The sequence below is a fragment of the Haliaeetus leucocephalus genome, unplaced genomic scaffold (assembly GCF_000737465.1).
Source record: "Haliaeetus leucocephalus isolate CR32 unplaced genomic scaffold, Haliaeetus_leucocephalus-4.0 Scaffold273, whole genome shotgun sequence".
Taxonomy (NCBI): domain Eukaryota; kingdom Metazoa; phylum Chordata; class Aves; order Accipitriformes; family Accipitridae; genus Haliaeetus; species Haliaeetus leucocephalus.
Window position 1 is genome coordinate 1,128,935 of NW_010972709.1, and position 19,735 is coordinate 1,148,669.

At 47.1% G+C, this 19,735-nt stretch overlaps 1 protein-coding gene across 3 annotated transcripts; it reads right to left on the bottom strand.

Annotated features, from left to right (window-relative positions):
* Positions 1–4,380: 4,380 nt before the first annotated feature.
* Positions 4,381–18,826, bottom strand: TPX2 (TPX2, microtubule-associated). Of its 3 annotated transcripts, none has more exons than XM_010569401.1 (17): positions 18,477–18,826; positions 13,141–13,294; positions 12,752–12,877; positions 12,427–12,547; positions 11,755–11,886; positions 10,942–11,064; positions 10,372–10,505; positions 9,900–10,057; positions 9,295–9,466; positions 9,005–9,143; positions 8,244–8,460; positions 7,918–8,016; positions 7,008–7,184; positions 6,719–6,865; positions 6,057–6,168; positions 5,225–5,412; positions 4,381–4,792 (listed from the first exon to the last, which is right to left on the bottom strand). In XM_010569401.1, the coding sequence occupies exons 2-17, from the start codon at positions 13,241–13,243 to the stop codon at positions 4,682–4,684; spliced, it is 2,259 nt and encodes a 752-aa protein (XP_010567703.1). In that variant the 5' UTR covers positions 13,244–13,294; positions 18,477–18,826; the 3' UTR covers positions 4,381–4,681. The 3 variants fall into 3 exon arrangements, with proteins under 3 accessions (XP_010567703.1, XP_010567705.1, XP_010567704.1); XM_010569403.1 differs by lacking the exon at positions 18,477–18,826 and adding an exon at positions 17,929–18,316 and having other exon boundaries at positions 4,571–4,792; positions 5,225–5,391; XM_010569402.1 differs by lacking the exon at positions 18,477–18,826 and adding an exon at positions 17,929–18,316 and having other exon boundaries at positions 4,577–4,792.
* Between the last annotated feature and the right edge of the window lie 909 nt (positions 18,827–19,735).

Sequence of the window (19,735 nt, forward strand, 5' to 3'; positions counted from 1 at the left end):
CGCCCCCCCCCCCCGGGGGGGGGGGGGGGGCAGGAACCCATGCACTACAGTTGTGCCCTGTAGCCCCCTCAGACCAGTTGGTGCAGTGGAAACTGGGATAAAATTCTCCAAGGAGAGCAGAAGTACCTGCCTGGAAGCCAGCCAGCCTTCCCCAGGCACTTGCAGTCTTACACACTGAGAGTCAGAGCTGGTGTCCGGGCACAAAGCTTTGGGACAAGGTGAAGCAGCAAAGCTCTGAAAGCAGGTGCTGTGGAGCCATGGAAATAGTTCTCCAAAGGAGGTGTGTGTGAAGGATGAGAGTCCCGTGGTTTGGCACTATTACAAGACAAAATTAATTTGTGGGCAAAGGGAAATAAGCTGAAAACACTCCCCTTGCAAGAATGATTTGCAGTATTGTAAGAAGGGCAATAGCTGCTGCACACCAGGATTTCGGATGCCTTACCCACAACCCAACAAGCAGCACAGTGCTCCAGGTCTCTGCAGAGCACGGAGGCAAACCAACCACCACCAAGGGTTCTCAGGCTGTGAGGTTTTTTCCTCCCCATTCAAGAACTTAAGCCAGAGTCTACGTTGGCTGCAGCTGGAAAACAGCCTGTCCTGGGGATATCTGGCAAAGCAGCAAGCATGCCAGTTCCCTAGCTACGCGGTTGTCACAACTTCAGCAGCACACTTTAACCTTTATGCTTTTCATGGGTAAGGGAGGCTCTCTGCACGGCCAAGCCCTGCCCGTTCTCCAGGAAACCCTATACCCTGTCTAAATCGAGCAGCAGGGCAGGCAAGAACAACATCCCCACCTGAATCCCAGCCATGCCACTGTAACACAAGCCAGCCAGCCTGCCTGTCCCGATGAGGACCAACCCAGGCACGCAGTCAGCAGCTTAAATGCTTCCATCAGCACCCAGGACTTCCCCAGATGAGCTGCCATCGTGACAGGTCTCATCAAGGTGATGGGGAAAGATGAGGAACAATCCGAACATCATCCAAAGAGCTTCCAGAGCTATGCAGCAGCTCCAGGACAGCAACGTGGCTGTCACCAGCAACACCAGGGACCACCATCCATGAATCTGTATCACCAGGACCTGCCCACATGCAGGCTGTCCTTGCCAGCTTCATGCCAGGCCACGCTGGCAGCCAACAAGATATCCCAGCAGAGAGGCCAGTGAGAAGCAAAGCTGTGATTTGAAGAGCATCACCAAGCCTTTTCATGAGAATCTCATTCACCAGCTAATAAGATGTTGCAATTCTCAGCTACCTTTCAACATAAAAGTCGAGAAAAACATTGTCTGCCTTTTAGTTCCAGCACTAGTCTGAGTTCAGCAAATTACTTTGGTAATAACTCAACTAGAAATGCATCAGAGGAAGACTTTGTACTCAGCTCCAGCTCTCCTTGGTCACCCCTCCTTCCAGCCCCACTTGCTGCCAAGGCACACTCGTAAAGGTGAAGAGTTTTGAGTTCTTGAATACAAGAATGTTTTTGCAAAATCCACACAGCAAGAATTTTACATCAGTTTGTCAACCTATCCTGACTCTAAAGGCGTGTGCTCAAACAGCACTCGGTTAAATCCCAGTCTCCTGCTTGATTCCTGTAACTTTATCCTCCCACTTCTACTCTACTGGGAGAATCACCTGCCCTTGTTTCCTTGTTGAAGCCTTTGCTGGACCCCCATTCAGCTCTTCCAGGACAGCCATCTTTTACACATTTTCTACACTAGAGCAGTTTTTCTAGCACATCACCACTTTCCTCTTAAGTAAGAGGGCAGGTTACACTAACAACCCACCAGCCTGTGAGAATCTGTTGGGTGACTCCAGAGAGCTCAGCCAAAAACCTGATACCCTTGTAGGGCATGGCAGCACGAGGCTCCCTTTCACTAAGTTTGCAGTGTATGAGGAATATAAGAGGCCGTGTTTGCAGGAAGAGGTAATATCTTTTATTAGACCCAGTGATACCACTGGGAAAAAACTGACAAGCTGTGAGGCATACAAACCCTTCCTCAGGTCTGAAGCAGAAGCCATGTAGGGCCATCACGGAAATCCAGTTGCTCTATGCTTCAGGAATTGATAGCTGCTCCAGCTCAGCAGCCTTGTTACCTCGCTTGCCTTTACATTCTTCCCCAGCTCATCATCATTCAGGCTTTCCTCTGACTCACCATAAATATTTGCTGCTCCTGCTGCCCACATGCTGCCTGCTCTAGAGGGGCTGGCACTGGATGCTGCAGCAGAAGTTTCCTTGACTGCACGTTCAAGGTTCTGCCATGTTCCCGTCCAGCAGATCACATGGAACAACTCCATTAAGGCAGAAGTAAGGTTAAGGCAGACTGAGGGAAAATCTGCATGCCTTTGGTCAGATCCATGCAGATCTGAGCAGTTTCCAGGAAGAGGATGCTTACAAGTTCCTCTTGCTCCAGTCATTCCTGTAAATTGTGCATCAGCAGGGCTGTCATTTACTTGTGACAAGCAGCTTTTTTGGCCAGGCTGTTGCTGCTGACACTCCCCTGTTATCCTCAGCTCAACGACGTGGGGCTATCAGCAAAGTCAGCAAAATGCAGCTGAAGCTGGGTGAAGCTTTTGGGCCCAGTTCTGTCACAGCCGCATAAAGATCCTCAAGAGAAAGGAAGAAGATGAAACCTCTGGCAAAAAGGAGCCTTGTCTCTTAGCTCACTGTTTTGAAGAGGCCATGCTGTCACAGGGTCATTCATCCTTTAGTACCAAAATGCTTCCTAAAACCCCCTTGTTCTCCAGTTCCTCAGTTATTAACTGCACAATACCTTTATTTTTTTTTAAAGAATCCTTATGTTTCAGTGGGGGTGACTTGCGCTCTTTTAATCCAAGCACAGCAGAAGTTTGAGGCTGGTGCTTTTTGAAGCACTGAAGTTCAGTACACCCATACAAAATGCTTGCTCACTGCTGGCTGCAACTGCTGTTCTGCAATGATATCCCTTAAGCATTGCACTTTTTAGGAGAATTCCTGCAGAAACATCATCCTTGGGTACAATAAGTGTTTGTCTTTAAATTTAGCTCTCTGAAGACTTTCTCCTTCTGTCATCTCTCTCAGATTAGGAGTAAAACACTAGCAATTGCTTGATACACTTTGGCAAGTATAATGAGACAATCAGTACCTCTTATCATACCCCTCGGCTGGAGTCCAACACCTAACAAGTTTGAACTCCCTCTCTTCTCCATCCAAATGAAAATCTGAGTAAAAGGACACACACTCTAAGAATACTTCTCCAATGGTATCCAAATTCAGAAGAAATGAAAGCAAATGTTTGCCATAACCCCCAAGCAAGAAACAGTTTGCCCTACCTGGACACATTAATTCTAAGTTTCCCATGTTTTTCTGTTCAAAACAGCACCACAAGAGCAGTGAGCAGCCCAGCTCACACGCGTCCCAGCAAGCAATAAAGGTAAGAGACCCATAAACACGAGAGAGGCAAAGCCTCCTTATCATTACAGCCACGAGAAGCCAAGCCAGCCCAAAGAGTTTTATGCATTTCCAAGCCTGAACTAGAGAGCTTGCTCTCATCCTTTCTGCCAACAGCTTCAAGCACAGCTCCAGTCACCTGCCATGCCAGCCTTTTTTTGCAAGTCCCTTTTCAGCTCAGGAAACAGCACCACACGATCACCTGAGTTAGCAGAACAAGTAACAGCAACACGGACATGTGTCTGAGAGTCTCAGGTGTCCGAGAGCATCATTTGGAGTAGTTGTATCCCTAGCCCCTTCTTGCCCTCACACAGCCTTTGCAAGTTATCTTTCTTGTTAAGTCCAGGGAAAGACCTAAAACAGTCTTACAAGGTAAGAAATCGTATCGCAATGCTAAGGTAAGAAATCATTCTTTGTAAATTTTAATCTAAATTTGATCACCTCTTCCCAATGCTGGAATTTTTGTCCTCCAGCATGTTAGAGCACTTGGTCTATATTTAGTTCTGCTAGCTGCGCTAGACTGGCTAGGAGATGATGTGTCTTTAGCCAAGAGAACTGCGCTGACAGGAGCCAGGGAGGCAGCTTACAAGTCATTTGCCAGTTAAGTGGTTCCCCAAATAGAATGGCTTCAGCTATAAAACAGCAGGAGGTTTAATACTCTAATATACACAGGGAACTACTTTAAAGTGTGGGCAAGATTCATATTAGCACCCATCTAAACATCAACAAGAAAGGTCAGACCTGCAATATGCAGGCTTGCAGAAGCCTCACATTACTTAACACAATTCAAGCTTAATACAGACTAAAAGCCTAAGAAACAGACACTTAAAACCACTACTTAAATGTACAAAGACAAACCAGCTCTTCTAGGATGCACACATCCTTGTACGATCACCAAGTGCCCTTTACGAAAACTCTTCTGCAGGAAAGGGATTCAGCCCACTAGCAAGAGACAGCGATCAGATTAGGAATTTTTATTTAGTTCAGGTACACAATATTTGTATGCAGTATCAAAACCTGGTTTAGTCTTTAGAGAACAAGATGTCTAGATGTGAAGCAAGGCCATGGAGACCACATGGCACTACCTGTACACCATGCCTCAGCCACCTGCCTCAGGTGGCATTAAACTACTCAATATAATAACGGAACCAAATGTAGGAGTTGAGACTGAGCAGTCACGTAAAAACAATTGTTCCCTCTCTGCCTATCAAGAGAGTGGAGAGTGACCCGATGTCCCTCCTACTGTCACGTGGATGTCTATCAGCACCGGAATCTATCCGAGAAGTTGGGAGACTTCGGTGTAGTCAGCGGCTGATCACTGGGCTTCACTTCTACACTGCGGTATTTGCGTATTGGGTTTGCCTTGTGAACCTGTTAAAAAAATAATTAAAAAAATCAAGGACAAAATGAAGCAAATGGTTGCAGTTATGATGAAGCTGAAACTTGCAGGTGAGGGATGAAGGCAGGTGTCTGCCTACAAGACCACCACACCGCCTAGGGCGCTGGAGTGAGCCACCAGGAACATGCACGGCACACTTTGGGGTGGATTTTACACAGATCACTCTGTTCCAATGACTACATGTGTACAGCTCCAAAAATCAGTCACCCAAGTAGAGCACCCCCCCCCCCTTTTTTTTTTTTTTTTTTTAAGACCAGTTGTAAAGTTAATGAGGAGTCAGTTTGCAACAGGGAAACTTGAAAAGACAGTCTTAATGTACCTCAATGTTGACATTAGCTCATTTAGTACATTTACACATCCCTTTGGGTTATTTTACAGCCCCTGTTCAGAAATAACTCACTCACCAGTTCTTGTCTTAGCTTAGCAACTTCTTCCTTTTCACGCTCCTCTTGTTGCTGTCTGACCTGCTCTTGATGCCTCTCCCTTACGGCTTCTATAGCTGCCAATCGTTTTTCAAATTCTTGCCGCTCTTTAGCTCTTTTTTCTGTTGCCAGCTCAAAGCTTTCAGGAACTATGGAACCAGAAAGGCTCTCTAAGTTTAGAAATAGAGGAGATAACATTGGTGCAAAGACAGTCAGTTAAAGCAGAGCAGTATTAGCATCAGGTGGAAGCCTCCCTCTGGAGCGCTTCACCTTGCATGGGTAGTTAGTAGGTACCTCCAGGCTTCAGGAAAATAGAAAACCTTACGCCCAAGCATGACCAGTGTTAATGCAGACATTACCCCACCATGGGTGTTCTTTTAGGAGGGAGCAAGCACACAATTGTTAGTACAAACAAGTTTTTGGCTGGTCCTATACCCTATGAACCTTAGTCTACCCTAAGCCATAGATGCCTTCATCTCATTAGAAATGGGAGGAAAAGACTGACAGCTGCTACAGAAATGCCAGCTGTCTGTACAGGGAGCTGCTTGCATACTATTTACCCTTATTCCAAGCTAGCACGCATCAATCATCTGCCAATTGTAGCATAGTTGTTAAATACAGCTGCCATGTTAGTGCAGGACAGGGGGGCAGTGGAGAGGAAACTCCCCCGCTCCCTGGGGATACAAGCTGTTAGGGAATTAGTTGATTAAGTGCAAGGCACTATTGGCTGTGCTGATAAAGAAGAGGCAACAGCCAATCTAAACATCATTTAATTGCACCAGTTCTGAGTTATCAGCCAAGCCTGTAACTCTACCTGATAACAGCTTATTTTCTTTTTTAGGCACAAAAGGCTCCTGGTACACCACTGTGTTGGGACGAGCTTTAAAACATGCTGCCTCTTTCTGCCTTTTCAAGTCTTCTTTAAGCTGCAAGAGAAGACAGCCCATCAAGTGCCAGGCATAACAAAAAGACCATCTGTCCCCACCCAGACTTCAGCACTCCCAACACTGGAAAAGACAGGTTGACTTAAAGTCATTTGCATAGCAAATTATATTAAAGCCAAAAAGTTGTGTCACTTGTCACCTGCCAGTTACTTTTGCTAAAAATAGCCTGAAGAAAATTTCAGGTGTCCACTGCAGACTTCACATGAGAGAAGCACTATATTAACTATACATCAACAAGTCCCCAAGCATAGAGATGGTCAGCAAGGGGATCCAGCTGCACATAATTGCTGCTTAGAAAATACCCCACAGCTGTTCATGCAGTTGTGCTAAGTCCCATCACTTACCATAAAGGGAGCAAAAAAACCCCAGTCCACCAATCCTTAACCCATAGCACGAGTCTCATGCCAAGGACAGGATAAGCCATTCTCAAACTCAGATCCTGATTCAGCTCAAGCAGGACACTTTCTGAAGTCAATCATAACTCCACTAGCTGCCTTAAGGCTGCTCATACCTGCTACCCTTCCCATCCTACCTGCTGTTTCCAGCTCTGTAGCTTGGCAACTCCCCGTTCATCAATCTGCAGATTGAACGGTTCAGGCTGAGTTGGGTTTTTGACCTTCTTTTCTGGAAGCTTAACATGGTCAAAGTAAGGCAGAGGTAGTGCTTTGAACTTTGGCACCTGAAAGAAACAACTTGAAATATTTCTTGCCCTTTCCTCAGAGGCATGAAGCTTTGGAGTTTAACAGCCAAAAGCAAGAGGCAAGTCCTGCCACACCTTTTTTACTTAAGGAGTGGAACCCAAGGTAGCTTTTAGTTCTTACCTCTTCCTTCTGCAATTCTTCTATTTTTTTCTCTTTTTGTATTTGCCGCTCTCTGTCACGGGCATCAAAAGAGAAGGGGCAAACTTCCACGTGCCTCTGCTCTGGCATTTTAGGTTTGAAGGGCACTCCATAATGTGGCATTGGGTTAGCTTTGATCACAGGCACCACCTCTTTTTCCTAAAAAGATATTAGCATTAAGATCTGACACAGCACCAGATTTTTGGGTTTTGTAGAAAGACTACAACTCCAGCCAAACAAAGCCATGAATACTAGAGTTCCTTTAATAAGGGTAACAACAGTGTCAAGCAAAAACTCCGGATACTGTAAAAATTAGTAATCTAAAAAGTACTAATTTACAGGCATCCTGAACCACAGGCAAGTTTTCCCTCTTTCCAAACAACTATCAGTTCCTAGTACTTGTCCAAATTGGACTAATTCTTTAACATCCTCCTCGCAAGAGGGAAAGGAGGAAGGCCATGATGCATTCTGAATCCTGCTCCCAACCTCCAGGGATCTAGAGCGACTGCGGGGAGAAGAAAGGTCATGTGCAATATCTGCCCGTCTCAGTAACAGAATAGGGATGGGCAATGTCCTTTAAAATCTAAGCAGTTTACTTTCCTCATTCATAGCAGCAACACCTCAGAAACCCTAGTCAGTGCCCTCGTGTTTAAATTGAGTTATTTCATTTTGTATGAGAATTTAGTTTCTGTAAAATGAGTAGCAGCAACTAGATTGTTAGAATGGAATGGCACAGAGAAAGATGACCACTGGAGGAACTGACTAACAGGAGGGAAGGGCTAACCAAACCAGACCATCACACCCAACTGGCAGCAGTACGGCAGGCTGGCCAAGGCAGTCACTGTGGTTGGACCAGAAGGCTTGACTACAGCCCATTCACAACAGTAGTTACCTTTTCTTCATCTCTGCCAGGCATTCGGGTTCTGCTTTTCAAGGTGAAGGCTGGAGACTTGGGGACCGTAACAGGAAGCACTTTCTTCTCCGGAACACCCTGTTCAGAAGAGCCAGTAAGGAGTTACCCCAGCCTAAGTGCCAAGAAAAAGCACTACAGAGAAACAACCCGACAGCACAGTCCATACTCATTCCAGTTCTTACCTAATGACAGACAATGTTTACTGAAGATTATTAAATACATAATGCAACATAGCTATGGACATTTTGAAGCTAATTGCCACCTTAGTTCTAATTCCCAGGTCTGGGTATTACGAAACTTCTTACCACAATGTCCTCTAGGATTTTCGTTGGACATGGCCTGGAATGGAATTCAAAGTGCTCTTCCTCCTGCTGCTTCTTACTCTCACGCTCCTGAATCCTTTTTTCTATTTCCAACTCAAAGCCAATGGGTTGCGTGAGTTCCTTCACAGCAGGTTTCTTGGGCAGGAGTGGTCCACCCTCAAAGATTTTGGGATCAAGTTCTCGTGCTTTGAATTTGTACCTACACAGGAAAGGCGGAGATAGTCACTGACATATTGTACATGGCAAGATGCAGCTTCTAGCAAATGGCTTCTCTCACAGCATAGAAGAGCAACAGTCAGGTACAGAAGCAGTTGTGCCATGCACACACATTACATAGCACGCAGCTTTAGTTAGCAACTCCTCCTTTGCTTTTGAAACAGCAAGATATTAAGGAAAACCTTATGGATTGCTTTCTTGGAAATCCAAAGCTTTGTTTACAGGAGAGTTTTGAAGTGTACACAGGCTGTACTGCTATATTGGGTTTGCTTTACTAATCATAAGCTATACTCAACCCAAGATCAGCTCTCTTAAGAGCGCTTTCTTCAAAACAAATTGGCTATTTTTCACATCCCTACAGTCAGAGCCATAGGATTATGCACAAGCTAAAAGAATCTCAATGTTTTTATGCTACTCATTCTTTTACGCAAAAAGGGTATTCCTGAGAAGTGATATTTTGGCACCTGGAAGGTATTTCCAGTGTGGCACAATTGTCTCTTGGAGGACTAGAGTAAACCTTTACTTACTGTTGAATTTTCTCCATTTCCTCTGCTTCTAACTCTGCTGTAGTTTTGCAGGTGACAGGTCTGAAGCGCTGCTTTGTTAGAAGCACTGGTGTTTTAGGGTTTGTAAGCCGAGCCTTCACCAACTTTCCTGGAACTGGGCCTATAAATTCAAGTCACAGAAACTAGCAGTTAATGGCAAGGCCTGCAACAGACATGGACTGTTTGCTCAGTAGAGTTGCCAAAAAAACTTTCTTGCTCTACCACCATCTCTGTGGACAGCCTCCTGGCTGGATATAGCCAGGACTGCTCACCTTCATCAGATTTCCTGCTCCTTAAATGGTAACGAGAGGGTGTGCGTTTTTGGAATGCTTCTACCTGCTCAGCAAGGGACACATATTCTGATGTGGTTTCTTCAAGTTTTCTTTTGTTTCCCTGGGACAGATTGAAAGGTTTGGGGACAGTGGGTCCCTTCGGCACTCGCACCTGAAGACAAAAAAACCTACAGTCATTATGGCCATTTAACACAGGATGCTTCAATGACATTTCCTTTCCCCACTGATTCACAGTATCTGTCCCTTCTCTTTATTGAAAAGAAGGTAACACTTAACATTAGACATAAGTCTTAACTGTTTGAACGTGCACAAGCTAGTTATATTGGGAAACTGTATGAAGTGGAAGATTAAAGCACAAAGTGTAGTGACCAGAAGGTACGACATTAAATGGCCCTTTTCAAAAGGGTCCTTTAGAGTCTTGTGGCAATGCAGATATGCAGTGAGCTAACAGTTAAGTTTGCACAATGCTTCCCTCTCCTATGGTAGCCCTCTTTGTGCGTTATCAGCAGCACGTGTTGCAAAAGCAGAAAGAAGGTGATGTCAAGAGTTAGTCAGCTGAGTGCTGGCAATATTCTGGCTCTCACCGGAGAAGGAGGATGCTTTCTCAGTACTGCTGCAAAATCCACTTCCTTGTACTCGTTCCCAGGCTGGCTTTCCCCATGTTGTTTAATTCTATTCTCCGTGCAGAAGTGGAAGTCAATTGGCTTTGTTACTTGACCAACAGTTCTCTTCATGGGTTGTCCTAAAGGAAAAGAGCATATAAGGTCTTGAAGCCTTTTGGGGTCCAGGGGGAGGATTTGGAGAAAAAAAGCATTTAATTTCTAATTAACTTGAACAGTTTTTGGAGAACTCATCTATAACCTTTCAAAACATGACAAAAACCAAACAAATTTATTTCTAGGCAGTTTAGGGGCTGATCTACATTAAAAGCCACCTAATCCCAACACTTATTACAAAATCTGGAATGTTTGTTTTTAAAGGTACTTGTGCAGCTCTATGCAGCACTCTCCAGCTGAGCCCAGTAGAGCTTCAACCTGCAATTCAGCTAGAGCCCACCTGCTCCAGCAATAGCTGCTTTCAGAGACTCCTCGTTCTTCTTCCGCAGCTCCACAACCTCCTGCTGCAACTGCTGCATCCTTTCCAGCTCCTGCTCCTCTGTACTCTTCAGCTTGCCAGAATGATTGGTCCTCCTGCAGAAGCACGTTAAAGACTGAGATATGCCTTCCTGCTTCACAGCATGATGTTAGCACAAAGGAACATGCTTATCTCTGACTTCATTGCAGAAGCATCACTCATTATAAAAGTATACTCTTTAGAAAAGATCTGTTTGGATTTTGCTTGCTCAAGAAAGCTTGCAGCTAACTGCTATCCTGCACATCCATTTGCTGTATGCACGTTTCATCCATTAGCAAGAACAATTGTTTCCTCAAATTAAAGCAAAAGCTTTCGTTTGCACAGGTTCAGGGGGTGACATACATTTATTTCATCCTAATATTGTTGTCTCGATCCAGTGTTTACTAAATGTGATACCATCACATGCCAAGTTGAAGCTGAAAACACTCTAGCCAGGGCTGTCACCTAAATCAACTATGATTAGCAAAGACAAGTCACAAGAAAGCTACATACTTTAACATTGTTGGTGTGGAGGGCATGGTCAGCTTGCTTCTCCCTCTCCCTGGGGAGAGGTCAGGATTCTGCAGGGGCTGTCTCCTCGTGGGTACTTCTGTGACCTTCTCTCTGCTGCTAGAGCTAAGGCAACAAAGTGTTACAGCAAACCACTCCAATTAACTGTGCTCTAAATGAAAGATCACCTGCAGCTCTCACCACCATGCATAACATCCCAGCACCCAGTGAGTTCTAAGGTATGCCAGACCAGCCTTACCTCACCACGGGCCCACGTACAGATTGTCTAGTTTTCCCTGGTACTCTAAGGCTGCAGAAGGGAAGATGAATTACTGAGTTTTTGGAACTGAGGCTCTTCTTGAGGAGGTAGGTGTACTGTAGTTTATCTGGGTATAGCAGTGCTTGAAAGATCACACTTCAATTTCCTGACCTCAAACTTATCACCATGATATCTTAGCGGTTAAGCTAATTTGAGAAATATTTTAGCTGCAACTGTTTCATAGTTTATGACTGCCTGATGACTTCCTGATGAACAAGTTAAGCCAAATTTAAAGCTAGGTGACAGACACTGAATATGGAGTAAGAAGCTTAAGAAACCCAAGCTTATTTCATTCACATCTCTACCTCCAAATAGAGCGTTTCCTTCAGGTCTTAGAGCCATTTCTTCTTGTTTATGAAACCAGTATCAGGAATCAGGTTTCAGTCACCTCTCCCTAACCTTCCTGTGAGAACCCTCTCAGCCACGTGGAAATTCTTTCCAAAGAAACAGTTTTATCCCCCTTCCCAGCCCCAAACAGAAAGACTTTGATGACATACATTCTCATTTTTTTCAGGGGTGGTACTTCTTCCTTATTAACCAAGGCATTAGCATTTCTCTCTGCTTTGATTCTAGCTGGCTGTTTGCGTTGCTGTGTTTTTCTCTGTGTTGTAGCCTGTCTTCTACCAGCCCTAGAGTAGAACAGAAAGTGGAGGTTAGCTTTCCCACGGGTCTGAAAAGACACACGATCTGTGTAACACTTTTTACGTCAGCACATCACCTAACTCCAACATGCCCCCTACATAAATTGCGTGTTTAACACAACAAACTAAATGCAGCATGAATTATTTAACAATCCATAAACTTAATATTCTTTGGTACATATGAGGACACAGAGTCCCTTGCATTCACATCAAGAACGAGTGCTGCCCAACTCAGGCAGATATAGACAAAGAAACTTTATAAGCCACTTCAGTTTCAGGTATCCTCACATTCCAGAAACTCTTAGTGCTACTCTCATTTGACAAGCATGTGAGACACTGCATTACATTTCCACCCCTAGAGATTGTCCCTCCAGCTTAGCAAGCAGATCAGCTGTGCCAATACACGATCTCTGTGCTGGAGAACTTCAGACCCGTAGGATGACCCAAGAACAGCTAGATCCTGAGGACCAGGACCTGCTTAGTTACACCATCATCAATCTTCACACAAACCGAATATAAGTATTTCACCTTTGAGAGGCCTCTGCAGGAGCAGTAGCTCTCCAGCTCGTCAGGGATCCAACAATATTCTGAGGAACTGCACTGGCCTGCACACATTCTGCTTGACCATCATCTTCACCATGGCTTTCACCTGCGAACAGTGACAAGCGTCAGCTTGTATATATCTATGCACTATACACACACACAGAGGAATGCTAAAGTGAAACCACATGAGGCCTTGCTAGACAACAACATATGAAGATGGTCCCACAAAAGCCAGACTGAGGCCTTTTCATTTTGCGAGTGAAAAGCAGGTAAAATTTATTCTCTCCCCCCCCATACCATGCCAGCTTACTCATTGTTATTCCTTGTGACGCGACAGAAGACAGAATAATATCAGGCTTTGAAAAAGCAGGGCTGTTCTGTGAGACCTTTGCCAGATTTTCTGCAGGAGGGACATTCTCCAGATCGGCTTTTTGGTCTATGAGGAAAGAGAGACTTTCACTATCCATACTATGTTAGGAATTTTTAATACCTCAGAATCTCATTATGATGTTAACAAAGTCATCTGTCAAGTTACAGATGACAAAGATTAAACATAAAAACAAAATGGAAAAACCCCATGCATGCTTAATGATGCAGTTAACATGACTAATCCGCTGGCACAGAAGCCAGGCCCAAAACAAGGATCACACCAAGCCCTCATCCAAAGTAAAAACAATCAAGGAGTTGGAAGCACCTTACCAAACCAGGAGTCTGCATTGTGCACATCGTCATCGCTCAGAGTCGCAAAGTTGATGCAAGGGTTTGGGACATCAAAGGAATAGCGAAATTCTGGGCGAGACATCTTCACCTTCACACTGTCTCCACGAGTCCTCCGCTCACACTGCTACAGTCCCTTTAGACAACAAGCATTGGCCACATGTTATACCAAACCCCAACACAGGTGTCAGCTAAATCATTCTCCACCTCTCTTCCTCTGCACGATTTCTAGAGATAGAGGCTGGGGCAGCCTTGGGTACATTTTCCTGTCTTGTAATTTACAGCCTTTGGACAGAATGCCTCATAAGCAATGCAGTTTTTTATTCTACTGCGGACTGGCAAAGCTAAGGAGATTTTACCAGTGTTGACATTTGCAGGTTCAAAACTATCAAAAAGATAAAGTTTTGAAGGTTTTCTTTGTACCTGTAGGTGCTAGAATTGTATTTTCTAAAAGGAAGTATAAAACTCTTCCAGAGCGAGACTGATTTGCCCTTCCCTCCCTCACCACGTACAGCAAAGAAGAGTTCTTCCCCTTACAGATTTATGAAGCAAGAGCCTGATGAGAAGGTTGACTACAGAGCACTGCAAAGCACAGTCTTTCTCCCTCCAAAGGGCTACAAACAAGAACTAATGACACAAACGTGCTCTTCTATAGAGTAAACTGATTTTCAAAGGAGGAAGAGAGTTGTGTAGAGTATTATTAGAGGGCAAAAAGTAGGAAGAAGGGCAGTGTAGGGCCCTTGCTGCATTCCACGGCACTACCCTGAGGCTGGCCAGGCTATAAACAAACCAAGCACTGTGACCATGTCAAGAATGGTTCCTGCAGTTAATTAGTGGAGCACTGACAGCAGGAGGAGTCCCTGTGTCAACAGGTGATATTAAACTCAACCCAACAGGAATAAAGCCAGCAACAAAGTTATAAAACCTTAAATTGTAACAAAACCTTTTTGCAAAGGTGTTTTCATGCTTTTATGATGCCTCGCACAGCTGCAAGGCAAAGCCCCTGAGGATGTATTATAAAACACTCCCTAAGGAAATCACCTGAACTTTGCTTTTATGAGTCCAACCAATTCTAAAGCAGCATATTCTTAATCCACAAAGTCTCAGACCTAAACCATCTGTCTCGGCAGACCACACATAGTTCAACCCGGACGGTATGCTCCATAAATAAGAAAATGTTCAAGAGTAAATCAAAGCAGCATTTAGAAGGTACCACTGCTGTTTACAATCACCGGCCCTCCCCCTGATGATGGCTGCACTGAGAAGCCTTCAGTTCCCCAGCACAGAATTGTGATAGTTAAGGGGAAGAATGTCATTAGAGAAGCATCAGCTACATGACTGCAAAGATGTCAGGGTAGGACCCAAAGAAGGCAAACAGAAGAATCAGAGCCAAAACCAACCGTCACCGAGCTCAAGACACGGCTGGAATCGAATGCTTTCCTACCGCCCTTAATCAAGATAGAGTTTCTGTCAACACTATCCACTTTTTTAAAAATCAAATGCGTCATCTGCATTCTCCCCTCACCCTCCCCAGTCTGTCCACCCAGTCAGAGCTCTGGGCATCGTGTTTCACAGCTACTCATGTCCACTGCTACACTGCTGCAGTTTCCAACTTTTTACTGTGTAAAGTCCATATCCTTTCATAACGTCAGCACCCTCAACACTGACCTCACCGCCGACCCTTTCTCTCTCCCCCTCCCTCCATCCCAGGGGGAAGCAAATAGTCATGAAAAGAAAGGGAGTGCATCAATGCCACAGTTTCCTACTCCAAGTCTCTTGAAAGAGCCAGTGGGGAGGTAAAAGTTATTGTGACTGAGCTGCAGAGGCTCCGTTTCAGTCAGATGAACTCACGGCATCACTTTTCAAATCCCTCTGTATGCTCCGAGTCCTGTGCAGAATAAGATTTTCTGCGAAGCAGCAATTCACTGAAAGGCATCTTGCTCCTCCACCCATCGACTCAGCTTGGGACTGAGTTCCTGTCAGTTAGGAACATTATGGTGATTTATCACTCTGATATGCCCACTGCAATGCTTCTGCAATCGAAACAGGCTCAGCCAAGGACAGCCCCAAAGCCTGCTGCCCACTCCATTGAGGCATTCTAAAACACCCAATTGCGATTCTGACAGCAGAACCACCATTATCTCAGTCTTTTATTTAAAGACAGAAGGCAAAATTCTCTCTCTCCACTGTGGCACTCTTCCACCAGAAGTGAGGTGCAGAAATTTCTTCTCATTAATAGGGACGTTACCTAATTAGCAGGCACTGTGTGCATTTACCAGACCATGGTTACAAGCACACTGTAATCCTACGTAATTACAGAGTGGATTTAAAGCATAACCCTGCTCTCCCCCATATCCTTCACCTTCTGTGTCCACACTAGTGTTCGCAGAGCTTCGCAGCAAGCCAGGGGAACCTTCACCCCCGTTCTGCAGGATCAGCTTTCTCCTCGTTCACAGAGAGCTGCTCACCCCACCGCTGGTGCAAGAAAGGAGGAAGATCCAGTCCTCTCGCTTTCAAAAATAGCCCAAATTCCTTTGATAAAAGTGACTGCCTAACTAAAACCTTAATTGTCTTTCTAGGGCCACTTGCCTCACTAACCTAAAATGTACCTCACACAGCCACAGCCCCATACGGTTTCTGCACAGAGCAGCACAGCTGTACCCACAAAGAGGAATGGATGGCGGGTTTCTCTGCACATCAGGTTTCTTTTGAGTAACTATGCTTTGGCACGTTCCAGAAGAGTGCCTTGGCCTGGGTTAGATTAGTTAGCTTTGAAAAAGGATTAAGCTAAATTGGAACAAGCATTCCTATCCCAGAATAAGACTGATCCAACAGCAAGCGCAATAGGTATTTTGGAATAACTTCACACCTCGCTCTAATCCAAATTAGCTTTAAAATGCTAACACGATTCCATCACAGATGTGCTCAGCATCTTATTCTCAATGTAGTTGTTAATTTCTTGCCAAAACCATTTAGGGCAGACAAGACTGGAGAGGAGTAACTCCAACAAGACCCATACAGTACTGGCCTAGGTGCAGTATGTGACTCTCAGCACCAAGCACATTCACAATTACGACCTAACCAAAAGAGCCTTTTATTTTTGGAGCAGCAGCCCAGCATGGACTGATGGTCATCAGGCAATACAATAACAGCACCCACTGCCTGGGACAAAGGACCCTCCCAGACATACAGGCCTTTGTGTTGGAGAGAGGAAGCAGTGTTCCCAGGTGAAAAATTAGAGGTCAGAAGGAGACAGAATGGAGGAGTTTGGGGGAGCATCAAGGGACAGACAGAAGGAGGGTGCAGAGATGATCTGCTCTTTCTTGCCATCTTGCAATGTAATTAGATAATCCCCTGGTCAACTAGAGACAACACTTTATCACAGTACACCACTGGAGCTTCATAAGATACAGATGTTATTTACTCCAAATCCTAACAGGATCAGAAAGCAGAAAAAAGTAGTACCAGATACACAAAAAGGATATTCCGAGTTACAGTGGCAGATATATCTGAAGCCAGTTGATCCACATGTCTCAAAACCCAGGATGGGCTATCGGGAATAAGCAAGAGAAGCTTCCCAACCAGTGTGCTGCAGTAACTCCAGTGCCTTCAGCTGGGCACCCAACACTGACTGCTATTTAAACAGAGGACGCTGCGCTAACCAGGCACCTTATTTAATTCAGCCTGGCAGCTTCTTCATTGTCCTACAACCCACAGCTTTCCGATAATCTGGACAAGGTGCACAGATGCTTTTCAGGGGTTAATATGCAAATTGGACCATTACAAAGGGCTGGAAACTGCCTCTCTGTAGGTACAGTGCTGTCATCACAGCCTGGTAGGAAGCTACCCCACCACAAAGCCACCAAGTGAACTCCTTCAGCACGATGCCAGCAATCACTAACAGAAGTCATCCTTGCTTTTCCCTGAACAGGGTTAAGTGAACACTTTTAACAAATTCTGGATCTACAGCTTCTCCTTCCTCTCTGATGCTCTTCACTCAATGCTCCAGTGTGTTTTTCCACAGCACAGAATCAACACTGAATTCATCGTCCCGGGTACAGAACAGAGGCAACGCTGCTGTTCCATTGTATAATATTCAAATTGGGACACAAAGCCTTTAACTCCACGCAGGCGAGAGATGAGCACGCAGAGAGCGCCACAGACCACCCTGACCTGTTGTCATTAGCCTACAGCAAAAGGAGAAGTGAGGTGCTGGAGCAGCAGGTTTTCTCCAGAGCAGCCTTTGCTCTGCTAACGGTCCAGACCCACCTCCCTTCCAACAGCCCAAAATAAACAGCCCTGACACCTTATGCTCCGTAAATGAGATCCCACAAGTTTTAGAAGACATGAAGATGGGACATTCTAAGAATAGCTGTTCAAGGAAAAGTAAATTATTTTTAGCCAGTATAACCTCAATTTGTTGTTAGATTAAGTTGAAGCTCCTCTAGTTTAAAAAAAGCACAGTGTAAAAATAGCTAACTTAATACCTTTTCTGTTACTTAAGCCAGGTTTCACCTGGTTTTCTTCCCTCCTTTTCCTAGGAAGCAGGATTTGGTTTGAGAAGATGTAACATAGTTTTCCTTAGCTCCAACAGTAAGACACACACTTCTTCAGGTTTTGAGCAGTGGGTGTGAACAAACAGTTACCGACACAGCAAGGCAGCCTGGTCCGTGCTGGCACGGTGCTCTAGGTTGTATTTCATCGTGAAATACATCGTTTCATCACATCAGATTTTGTGATTGTTTGAAGACTCGCATCCCAACACGCAACTTTCTTTTACTCACGAGGCAGCTACCCCATCATAAGGCTTATTTCAGTACTGCGAACCCATCTTCGGGGAGGGAGCCCTTTGCCACGGTGGCTTCACCCCCCGCCGGCCTCGGGCTGGCCCCAGGCTCCGGCTCCTTCAAGCCCCACGGTCACGTCGAGTTTGCAATTAGCCCTCGGGGATTTAGGCCCAGACCACGGAGCTCCGGGTGCGATCCTGCCCTCCAGCCACCGCGCCAGGCCACGGCAAAAGCCACCCCGGACACGGGCTAAGCGCCCAGAGCCGCTTTCCGCCTCCATTTCCCAACCGCGCCCTCGCGGTGCCGCAAGGAGCTGAGGCCATGTAACCGATACCTGGGGCTCGGAGCAGGCCCAGCCACGTACCCCACAACCGGAGAGACCCGACCGGACCCCAAGGAAGGGCTGCGGCCCAGGCCGTCCTCCGGTAACAGCGTCTGCCAGATAAGGTAGGACGAAGCCGAGAGTCCCCCGCAGCTGTGGGGAGAACCGCCCGGTAACCACCGTCGTCGTCGCCGCCCGCCCCCACTCACCTCAGCGCCGCGGCCGCCCTGCGCGGCGCCTCTACCCGCCGCCGTTAACGGATTTCAAACAGGGCTCGTCTGTCCGAAACGACCAATCATCGCCTGGGGCACTCCCTCGGTGCGTGCCGATTGGGCGTGAAGGCCAGGGGACCCGGATGAGCAAACCCCGCCCCAGGCGCAGTCGAGTGCTGCCCGCAAAGGCCGATGGGAAGCGTAGTACCCGAGCGCACCGCTCCACAGCTAGGAGGCGGGACGCGAACCACAGCTCCCATAATGCACTGCGCGGGACGCGCCCGGCCAACCAGGTGAGGCGCCGCTTTGAGTGTTGTTCGGGTGGGGCCTATCAGCTGCCGGCGGGCGGGTCCCCCGAGTAGGGCCGGGTGGGGGCCGGTGCCCGCACCCCGCCGGGCCCAGGCGGCCTCGGCAGCGGCGCACATCGCGCCGCCCGGGCAGGAGCCCACCGGACCCGGACCCGGTACCACGGCTGTACCTTAGGTGGTCGCTGGAGCATTTAGTTTGCGGCTTTGAGTAAGCACGCAGCGGCCCTCTGTCTCTCTCCCGCCTCGATCGACCACAGGCAGCCTGCCTGCCCTCCCCAAGCCCTGCCTGACTTCCTCCTGCTGCCGGCCGTTCCTCACCAGGTCAGCTCCCTCTGCCCGCCTGACCCAGGGAAGGCGGCTTCCACCACCCACCTCTCCCAGTGAGCACGGGCGGGCTCCCTGCTGCTGGGGTAAAGTGCCCTTTAGGCAACATTACCTACCCCAAATCCTGCATAAAACTCCCCGGAGTAGGGCCGGACAGCAGGCTCTGCTAACAAGGGAGGACCCTGCCGACGAGAGGGGCCGACCCCGGCTGCCGCAGCCTGCCTTCCGCCGCCTCGGCACTCTGCCCGCGTCAGCCTTACCACCCCCCCGCTCCCCGCAGCCTCCCGGAACACTGTGGAGACAGCAAAAAAAAAAAAAAAAAAAAAAAAGACAAAAATCACACGTGAAGCCCGAAGCGCTGTAAGGGGACAGGCGGCCGCAGCAGCAGGCTCTGCCGTCCCGTACGGTCCCCACGCGGCGCGGCAGGACCGGAGCTCCCGTGGCACCGGCGCCGCCGCGGCCTGGGCTGCCCACGGGGCCCGGCGTGGCCGAGAGGGGGCGCCAAAACCCCGCCCTCCGCCCGGCAACTCCGCGCCTGCGCACTAGCACCCGCCCCCTCCGCGCAGGCTCCCCTCCTTTCCCTCTCCGTCTAACCGACGCTCCCGCCCCGCGCATGCGCGCAGC

Bases quoted from the DNA above. Each gene is read 5' to 3' on its own strand.
- TPX2 (XM_010569401.1), bottom strand. From the start codon at position 13,243: ATGTCTCGCCCAGAATTTCGCTATTCCTTTGATGTCCCAAACCCTTGC. The intron at 12,878-13,140 runs GTAAGGTGCTTC...CTTTCCTCATAG, and splicing joins CAATGCAGACTCCTGGTTTG to ACCAAAAAGCCGATCTGGAG. The intron at 9,467-9,899 runs GTGAGAGCCAGA...TTTTGTCTTCAG, and splicing joins GAAAGCATCCTCCTTCTCCG to GTGCGAGTGCCGAAGGGACC.